Source organism: Gossypium hirsutum, chromosome A03 (genome assembly GCF_007990345.1).
Source record: "Gossypium hirsutum isolate 1008001.06 chromosome A03, Gossypium_hirsutum_v2.1, whole genome shotgun sequence".
Classification (NCBI taxonomy): Eukaryota; Viridiplantae; Streptophyta; class Magnoliopsida; order Malvales; family Malvaceae; genus Gossypium; species Gossypium hirsutum.
In genome coordinates, this window is record NC_053426.1 from 5194978 (window position 1) to 5206095 (window position 11118).

Sequence of the window (11118 nt, forward strand, 5' to 3'; positions counted from 1 at the left end):
TTACTTCCCAAAAATTAGCAACTCGAACCTAAATAGATTTGTACTTAAATAATACGAACAAGTAACTCAAAATTATTTAAACTTGAAGTTATCTAAATTCGTAATAACTTAAAAAATCCAAACCAAATCTTGAATTTAAACAACACAAACTTGAAATGGTTTGGTGAACTATATTACTATTAGAAAGTGTCATGGGCTGCAAATCAAAGCTTCTGACAAATGTATACGGAATGTCTCATGAAGGTTAATTGATCAAATGATGCTCATTTAATCCACTTGAATTAGCTCGATTCGTGGAATATATGAAGAAATTTATCTACTTGAAGTCTTGTGACCCAATTAGACACTCCAGTAAAACTTGAGTTATTAGGATTCTCATATTGTAGATAGATCCTAATCTCAACTGTTAATGTAATTTGATCTGTACAATTAGATTTGGGGAGGGCAACCTTTCCTTTCATTTGTAATCTTCCAAAGTAGTAGAGATACTTTGAGAGCATTTACTCGAACATCTTGTATGTGTTACTTTTTTGTGGCATTTTTTTTATTTTTTCGTTGCTCATTCATTTTGTGTTACTCTAGATTCATTTTTGGTGCCTTGGAATATTTTCATTGATAATTCTAGAGTTAAAGCTAACATAGACGGATTTGAACCCTAAAAATTTAACTAAGATCATATAAATTTCGAGATGAAAATTCTAAACCGGTGACAAAAGTTAATTGACAGCCCCTTTCGCATCTCAAAACACTCTTTATGGGCTATTTTAGGACCCAATTCTTTATGGTTTTTCCTATCCAAAAAATCCATTTCGAAACTGCAAAGTTACAATAGCATCAGTTTGGGTCATGCCTTTGAGACTTAAACCACTTACTATAGCAGTAATAGGCAGAGCCAATCAATGGAAATGTTGTCATCACATCAACATCATCTACCAAGGTTGTCTTGTCTTTTTTAGGAGGTAAACAAACCCCACTTCAGGTGATGTGTCCGATTCTACTCATAAACCAAACAGCAGCTGGTTTTAAGCAATCATTGGTCCACAAACCAGACCATGGGTCCAGTCCCTCTGCCCCTCCATGTGTAAACATATCATTATATCACTCTTTTTTCTTCTTCTACTGCAAAGTATTGCCATTACCATCCAAACATATCCTATCAAATTATTCTTGGTTCTTACATGATGGACTGTCCATTTCATGGCATCTTTTTAGTGCCATCTACACTGGGTGCTGCTAACAAATGGCTTTATCATTCTCCACCGAAATTACTGATTTTTGAGCTAAAAACCAAATAAAAGAATTGATTCTCCTTCCTTTATTATATTTAAATTTAATATTTAGTTATTACATTTTAATTTCATATAATTTGATCCTCTATTTTATAATGTCATTAGCTAGTTCAAATAGTTACTTTTATAGTTTGATCCTTATTCTTGTTAAAACTTAAAAGTACTTAGTTTGGACTAATGACATCATAAAAATAGAATATAAGGACTAAATTGCAAATTTGAGCATAATAGAGTGGTCCAAAATCAAAATTCAACCCTTTTTTTTTGGAAAAAGAAAAAGCACAAGTTCCATTTTACTGTCCTTGGCATTTGTCATATTCCCACAAATAGCTGCTCTTTTCCCATATTTCCAAATAAAATGTAACAATCAGGGTTTATTTTACTATCTAACACGAAACTGAATATTCGAAGTGTTGTCCATGGAGAGTTGGTCAACCCCTCAACGGGTCTGAACTTGCATACGATTTCCTTTTGTAAGGAATGAATAAAGTCACAACAGTGTGATCCCTTTTAACCTACAAGGCTAAATCTTTTCTTACGTGGCAAGGTACACCTGATTCCATAAGGCCCGTTCGCATTTGCAAGCAACTCTCTCCGGGTCCTTTCCTTTCCACAGTGAGGGTCATTCAGCAGCTCGATGTGAAAAGACTCCATGATTCTTTTTCCTTGTAACTGACTGCTACATCCGGCAAGTTTATCAGAAATGTAATGACGATGATGCCTCTCACATTTCTTGTGGACTGATGGCTCTGTCTCGTGCTCTATTATACAGATCAAGCGTGTCCATATGGTTCGGTTCCAAGCAGAGTGCTGCTTCACAATCACAGAGAGCTGACTTCATATCACCCATCGACTCGTAAAATGCCGCTCGAAGATGCAGCATTTGCAAGTCAGGCTTGAAAGCTATGGCTTTTGAAAGCTCTTCAACTGCTTCGGTTTCCTTTTGGTCATCCATTAACACTAACAAAGTAATCATACAATGCAGCATGTCAGTATTGACTTTGAGATTTATTAGATCATATGTATATATATCTAGTTATGAATTTCATGCCCTTCTTATGATAGCCAGACTAGTTTAGAATGTTAGCAATTTCAGATTCTCAACTAGTTTTTCTTCGTATACAAGGAGTTGAGTCGGCTAAAGAACGATAAGGAAAAATCCGGGTCTCAAACAAGAATCAAATTTAAGAAACCGAGAAACAAAATTTTGAAAATTACCAGCAGCCCTGTATCTGTATGGATAAGTTCTAAGTGGATCCAGTTTCGTTGCCATGTTGAGATCATTCTTTGCTGTCTCACGATCGCAATATTCAGATCGCTTTTCATATGCTGAGGCATTATTATGTGCCTTCTCTATTAGTTTGGACATCTCGTCGTATGCAGCTTTCCGCTGATTTCTTAAAAAGTATACGCGTGCTAACCCTTGGTGAGCTCTCGTGTGCTTGATTTCAAGGGCATTCATATAGCAGGTTGCAGCTTGATCCAGTTTACCACAATCCACATAGATTGTGCCCAAATTGTTGAGTGCCTGTAAAATATGACCAAAAGCAATCAAATAGTATGAAGAAGATTGTCCAATGACATAGTCTGAGCGTAGAGTTACTCACTTGTCCTTTCCGAAGACCGTCTGAAGGGCATCGAAGGGCTTCCTGCAGAAGCTGAATGGCGTAAGAAGAAGACTCGGGATCCAAACTGGAGTCTGCTAATGTGTATGATTTCAGGAAAAAGGCTTCGAATGACCTCTGAATCGAAATGGACTTCTCAGCTCTAGCAAGAGCTTCTTCACGATGGCCAATGTCGTATAAAATCCATCCCTCGTAAACTAACTTTTCGTGCTCAGAACTTGAATGGTTATGAGCTAACCGCAAACATCGCATAGCAGCCTTCTGACAATTTAGCCTGCAATGTTATGTACATTCAGTATTTGCTCATCTAATCAAATGTGGTAGGACCAAAGCTGTGAACAACAAAATCCCAGAAAACGAGACTTGAACAATCCTGGCATACGACAGCAGTGATTGACTATGGTTTCACAACCTCACTAAAAATCAACATGGAGAATAAGAATTTCACTAAACGAAAACTTGATAACATAAGGCTTACCTCAAAAGTAACAGAGATTGCCGAAACCTAAGGAGGCTATTTCCGGGATCATTAACCAGCATCTGGTGAATGACAGCTAGAGAGCCAATATCATCTACTGAAGACCATCGATCATAAAGTTGCATCCAGCAGTCAGCTTGACTTCCTAGCTGAACCTTATAGTTAAGGAGCTCAATCAAAATATCCCCTCTTACTTGCTCATTGAACATCTTGTAACTTGGATCCAAAGTTAACAGTGCTCTAATATCTCTCAAAGCACTTTCATAATCCTCAATTGCCATTAAGAACCAGGCTCGCAATTCCAGGCAGTCCGGAACAAGTTTGAAACCGATGATTCTGTCAATCTCCGAAATAGCAGCCCTGGTTTGCTTCTCCTCGGCCTTTGAGACTGCTCTATATTTATATGGGAATGGCAGGGTGGGATCCAACTCAGTTGCAGTTTCCAAATCGGCAATCTTATCCTTCCCAATGTTATACAAAGACCGTTCCTGATACATCCACCCAACAGCTTTATACTCGGAGATAAGAGAGCTTGTCAACCGGTAGGCTGAATACTGTTGCCCTTGCTTGTACCTGCATCTTGCCATGCCAGCTAATGAATAAACATGACCCGCCTCACTAGCTGCTTCGAAGCAACATTGAGCACTTACGTACTCTTTCCTCTCCAGCAACACACAACCCAGTTGATGCAAAGCTAGAGCCTTCTGCCACTTTTCCGTGGCACATTCTCTCAGCCTTTCTAACAACATCACTGTTGCATTCGACACCATACTGTCTTCCATAGCCACCTGGCTTAGGAAATAATACAAGAGGAAAGAAGCATGCCCGGCCGAAGCCAATCTCTCCCTGGCCTCGAAGCTACAAAATATTTTCATCACTTTGGGGTTGTAAAGAGAACTTGGGAGCTCCCTTAGCAACACTTGCAAACAAGAAGCTATTAGAGCATTCGCCCTTTCCTCTAGCCCGTATTCGATAAGATCCAAAGCATCCTCTACCCAACTGACCAAAGAAGCTAAGTGAATATCACAAGCAGACTTCATATCCTCACAACAGAATCTATTTGCAAAAGACAATAGCTCCAGAACAATCTCGGGAGACAACGAGTCCACCCTCCTAGTCCTACTGTACAAATCCACACCTCTCATTCCCTCCACAGAGATATCATTTTGCGAAAAATCAATTCTATAACTTTTTGACTCCGTGAAACTCCCGTATAGCATAGCCTTAAATGGGGTTGAAAGCGCAGCAATCTTAAATCGAATACAATTAATATCCTCATTGCCAACACGAAAACAGAGATCACCATCTTCTTCCAATGCCAAAAACTCATCCCCCTTAGAGACTTGTGTGAACTCACTACGCTCTTGATAACACTTGCAGTGGTCATAAATAGAATTTGGATCGTACCCAGATACGAGGGCAGCCCTAGGACATTCAAGAACGAACCTACTACAATCCATCGGCGATACACCATCAAGCTCATCTTCTCTCCTCTCATACCTCAACCAAGCCGACAAAACTATCTTGGAGTGCAAATCAAAGGCATGTTGCCTCGCAGCACGGAGGCACCTCCTAAGTAACTTAGGATCACCAAGGCTACTCAAAACCGAGTACTGCTCGATGCATACCAACGATTTCTCCGATTCTGAACAAGTCTCGAACCGGCGATATAGGTTGGATAAGGTTTCTACCAACTGAATGGATTTCAAGTGAGGTTCTATGGGTGGTTCAAGAAGGTCAGTCCTAGGGAGTCCGAAAGGAAGCAATGTTTTAGCTCCTGAACCAGAGCAGGCCTTATTGGATTTCAGTTTTGACCCTATAAATTTAACCCTATGGTTACTAAGCTTACTGGATGTGGAAGAAGAACCAGTAGAGTTAACAACAGTGGCATCTGGTGGGTTCAAGGCATGAACTTGAGTGCCTTTGAACCTCTCTATTAGCTTAAGACCACGCATTTTTCAATTCACTATTACACCATATGCTCACTTTTTTTTTTCAAATAAATTCAATATCTTCTATATTGACATAGAAATACGAAATATCCCAATCTAACTCAAGAATCAACAAACAAATACAAAGAAGAAAGCTTTGAAAAGAGGGTCCTTTTTACCTCTCTGTTTTTTGCTTTCTTCAAGCACCAGAGGTGAAAAGAACAAAACTTTGCAACAAAGTTTCAATCTTTGAGCTTCAATTCTCTTCCTTTCATGGCATAGATTCTTCACAAGCTTTTTTCTCTCTCTTTTTGATGGAAAATAATTTGTTTTCTTTCACAGTGAAGGCTTATTGTTATTATTATATAAAGCTTTGGCTGTTTTTGGTGTGGGGGTTAGTGGTTGATTTGGTGGCTAACTCCAATGCTAAAACAAAGATGAAAGACCCAATGTAGAGCAGGTACCCACTGGAATATTGCCACGTCAGCGTCAGATAAAGATGAGAATTTGGGAAACTTGCCAACTAATGTTGGTCAACGGTTGGAGCAGAGCAGATGCAGTTGATTTCTTCTAATTAAGGTAACTTAAACCATCATTATGAAATTGATTAAAGTGGGCTTATCAATACGTTAAGCAAAGGTGGTGGCCATTGGCTACACTCCTTCATTGTGATTTTAGTCCCCCTATTGTGTTGAAATTTGAGATGATCTCTTCTTTAAATTCAATATAATACCGCCCTTTTATGTTTATAATTTTATCAGTAAATCCATACCGGTAATTCTACAATTTAGATTTACCAATAACATTATAAAAATAGATGAATCAAAATTATACCAATTTATTGAATTAGACCTTAACTTTCAATATAGTAAAGAGACTAAAACAAACGAGATTATGATTAAAATGATAAAGTAATGAATAAATATCCAACTTATATATATATGTATAGTGATAACTTATTGAATGTGGGTTCAAATATTAATATGGTATCCAATGTTTGATCCTATGAAATATATAATTTATACATTGTTTTAAATATGGTTATATTATTAAAAAATAATATAAGAAAAACACATATGATAGGTCTAGCATTGAGTACAGGGTTGTAGCTAATAGGAGCCGGCCGGGAGGTTGACCCCCCTAAAATAAATTTTTATTTATTTATTATTTTTAAAAATTTTAAAATTTTAAATTATAAAATTAAAATTACACTTTTACCTTTTAAAAATGATAAAATTTTAATTTAATCTTTTAAAAATTATAAAGACATATGTTATTCAAATGATAAAATTATATATTTATTATCCTAAAAATTAAAATTTAATCTCGACCCCTAATTTTTTTTTTAAGTATAGTCATTGGATCCTGTAAATGTAAGAAGGTAATGGGTCTCATCAAAAACACCAAACACATCCGACACTTGAGGCTACTGTTTCCAAATTTCAACGACAATTTCCATTCAAAATTTATGATGTTTGGTTGCTTATCCTTTTATCATAACAAATTAAATTAATAAAAATCCATCACCCATATTCCCTACCTTATCCATCAAGCTAACAATTTTCTTAAAGGGAAACTCTTTTTTTTTTTTTTTTACATTAAGTTTCAATTATTATAATTAATACCCAAAAAAAATTGATTAATGAGTATTCGGTTTAGTAATAAAATAAAAAATTTAAAATTTTTGAGATTTAAGTTAAAGTTTTACATATATAAATATGATGACTTTTTTTCAAATTTATTTCGATTAATTAATTATATTAAAATTTTAGATTCAAAACTTATGAATTTCCGACTTTAAATTTAACTCAACCCTAATATAGCTAGAAGAATCACTTTAAAAAATATATTCCAAATGGAAGTCACCATTGCTATCAAGAATAAACGATGAACAAAAAAAAGAAGAATAAAATAAATATTCCTTTTATGAGCTTGGTGTGGTTTACTAGTTAAATGTCTGAATCATGGATGGTCCTGCATATTTAGCCTATTAAAATAAATTATAATTAATAAGAAAAAAAAATTATAACAAATCACACAAAACTATGAAAGTAGATCTGCCATGCATATGCCAAGACACATTGAAAATGATTCTCTAATTAAAAAAATAAAGAAAGGTTAGGTAACCATTAGATCTAAATAAAACATATTCTTTCATAAATTAAATTACTCCTCTTTCTTCCATGATGGGTTTTTGGAGTTGTTATAATAACTTTATTAATTCCTTCAAATTTAGCATAATTTGATGTTTTATTTTTATATTATTATTATTATTACTGTTAATTGATTGCATACTTATCAATTATATATTAAGTCGATATAAATTTACATGTTGATCACATGTTTAAGATTGCTTTAAAAAGAAAATTTTATGTTATCACTTTAACGATATCAACTAATGGTATTATCAATTTAGACCTATTAATAACATTATAAAAGTAGAAGAATTATACCTCACTAAATTGGTTTCTTTTTTAAAGTTGATTGGGTGAATGATTGATTGCAATGACTAACAGACTTAACAATTTGGACATACTGATAACGTTATAATAGCAGAAATATCGAATTATATCAAATTAAAATAGAGGGATTAAATCCTAAATTTCAGTATAGTATAGTAGTGGGACTAAGACTATAACTGAATCATTTTTTGAAGTTGATTGAGGTGAATAAATGATTAACTGCTAGGCTCTAATAACATTATATCAGTAAAGGGACTAATTCATGTCAACTTGGAGGACTAAACCCAAAATTTAGCACAATAGATGGGACTAAAATCATAATTAAACAGTTTTCTTAAATTGATTGGTTGAATAAATGATTAAAAGATCAGTTGAACTATCTCCAATATGTTTATAGACATAATTACAAATTGCAATCTATTATATAAAATTTTTTTAAAAAAAAGAAAGAGAATATATCCTTGGTAAGAAAGGAGCATAGAGCCAAGAAAAGTGTGGGTTAGGCCCCCATGTCCACGTGAGAAATCTGCATCACTCTGTTTTCCTGCCTTTGATTGAGAGAGGTGCAGTGCAGGCAGGCCAATTTGCATCCATGTTCAACATTTGCCCCTTGTATTGTTAAATCATTATTTTCTCACTTTTTTACAACATTTCTGGGGTTTACCCCCAAATGTTGCCATATTATGATATAAGTAGAGGTGAGAAAAAAATTAAATTCAATTTAAATTGAAGTGTTCGATTTTATAAGATTTGGTTTAATAAATATTTTAAATATATTTAGTTTGGTTCGATATTTTATTCACAATATAAATATATTATAATTATTTGAGAATTAAATCTATTAAAGGAGTAAATTAACCCAATTCTCAATAAAAAAAACAGAAAAAGGAAATCCAACATCAACACATGAACATGTGAGATTAGAATACATAGGTTGTAAACACCCTTAATAATATTGATATTGATGTATGTTGACACTTGAGAGTGACCAACATTAGTGACAATATATGATAAGATATTGACAACCTAACTACTTACATTATCAGTCAACTGAAGCTATAAATTAAATAAAGCCAAAGTAATCTAAAATTTAGAGTTTTTAAAACTAGATCGATGGTTGAAATTATTGAATCGTCAATTTAATCAATTTGTTTGAACAGTTTATTTTGGCGATTTCCACTTTACTCTCTAGAGGATTTGTTGAAAGGTTATTGATGAATGACAATATGCAAAGCTAATTTAATTAATTTTGTTTAATGATTTACGTGTTTTACTCTTTAAAAATAATTAAAAATATAATAATATTAATAATTATAATATGCATAAATTGTGTATTTAATTCATGTATTTTAAAATCGGTCATTTTTTTTGATGAAATAAATAGGTCATTTTTAAATTTCATACTTTATAAAATTTAAAAATTTTGTTTTTGGCAAGTCGTAGGTGTTAAATTCATTAAATTAAGTTCTACTACTTTCAAAATTTAATGCAACAAACATATTATTAAATATATAATATCATGTCGGCTTGCTATATTCCAATATTATTAAAATAAATCATTTAATAGATTTATCTACTATTGTGTGTCAAGACTAAAATTTCAAAATTTGTATAAAGAGTAAGAATGATCCAAATGGAGAACATAGACGAAATGCATAACTTTACGTATAAAACAAGACTAATAGCATTATTTAACCAAATGAATTTAGTTGCTGCTGTTTGGTCATGACTGAATTTTAAAAATTCAAAAGCGTAAGGACTAAAATTGATAAATTTAAAAATTATAAATACTAAAATTTATCAAATCAATGTAAAAAAACTTACGCAAAGTGGTGAGATTAGTTGAGGGACATCTTAGTTTCAATTTTATGATACCACAACACTAAATTCAATATTCCAAACATCTCTTTCCTTTTCGGCTCTTCTCCTTTAAAAAATATTCGAAAAGAAAACCATCACCAAAACAACATAAATTATGTCAAAATAGTGAAGGAAAAAACGCAGTATTAGCAACTTTTTGATCACAAAGGTTGAAAAACATGTCCTACAAAATTTTCCTTGTGCCTTTGATCTTTCTCCATGTTGTCACTACAAAATAATGGGGCCAACTTTACTTCGGACCTGTCCATAGTCCGATTAAAAGATGGTTTCTCAATTTCTCATGTCAACCATGAGTCACACTTTTACATCAATTTATGATGAAGTGCTTGATTAATATGTTTCTTATCTTTAAATAGGGGCAAATTCTAGTTCAGGGAAGGGATTTGTTCCAAAAAATGGATTTTTTAAAAAAAAATTATTCAAAAAATTTAAATTTTAAATTTAATATATGATAAAATTATATTTTGACTTTCTTAAAAAAAATAAAATCATACATTTAACATGATAAAACTACAATTTAATCTCTTAAAAGTTAAAAATATAAACAAAACATTAACATCTTGTTAAATTATATTTTTTAAAAATTTTGATTTAATTAATAATTAAAAAATTAAAAAAAATAATTAATTCGACTAATATTAATTCAATTTGATTAACCCAACTATTAATCGATTAAACATCCTTAAACATGACTACATCACCTTGGCCTATTATCAAACAGCACGAAGACTAATACAATAATCGGGGCTCCACTCCACCCCCCAATATAATATGATTTTGATATTTACGGTCATGAAGTTTCCATTTTTTAAAAAACTTTAATTTGCCAAGGAAAGACCATTTCAGAAGTCCTTCCCTTTACCTCTTCTTTTGCCAACCTTTGGCTTCTTTCTTTATTTTACACCATGCATTTGACAAAACCAATACAGGAGTCGGACCTCCGGAACTTTAAACAATGATGATTATATGATTATTCAAATGTGAGAAAAAATACTCAAAAAAACAAATCATCTGAAAAGGGAAAAGGGGTTGCTTTCCAATACTGTCATGTTGCCAAATCTAAACAACAGACAAGACGTGATAAATCTAACACCAAGCCTAATATGCTTAATTCAACAAATTCGGATGTCCAAGTTTGTGATTTTAAAAAAGAGGTGCACCCTTACTTTTCTTTTCCTTTCATTCTTTTTTATATCAAGCTCGGCCCCACTGCAGTCTACACACACACACATACATATATATATCTGTGTGTGTTTATCTTCTTTCTTCATTGCACCAATCAATATGATTTTCCAACAAAAGTTTCAGACATTTCTTTTTTCAATTACAGCAACTTTCATCCGATTCCGTCCTGAATTTTTATACCTGCAAAGGCTGCAAGAACAGCCACCATCACTATCACAGCCAGCGATCATAGCTGGTGTGGACATCGAAGGTCAGGCAGTGAGGATG

At 33.3% G+C, this 11118-nt stretch overlaps 1 protein-coding gene across 1 annotated transcript; it reads right to left on the reverse strand.

The window, feature by feature from the left end:
- Positions 1-1522: 1522 nt before the first annotated feature.
- Positions 1523-5784, reverse strand: LOC107963845 (ethylene-overproduction protein 1). The gene is made up of 4 exons (XM_016900340.2): positions 3393-5784; positions 2897-3188; positions 2508-2817; positions 1523-2249 (listed from the first exon to the last, which is right to left on the reverse strand). The coding sequence occupies exons 1-4, from the start codon at positions 5345-5347 to the stop codon at positions 2014-2016; spliced, it is 2793 nt and encodes a 930-aa protein (XP_016755829.2). The 5' UTR covers positions 5348-5784; the 3' UTR covers positions 1523-2013.
- Positions 5785-11118: the final 5334 nt, after the last annotated feature.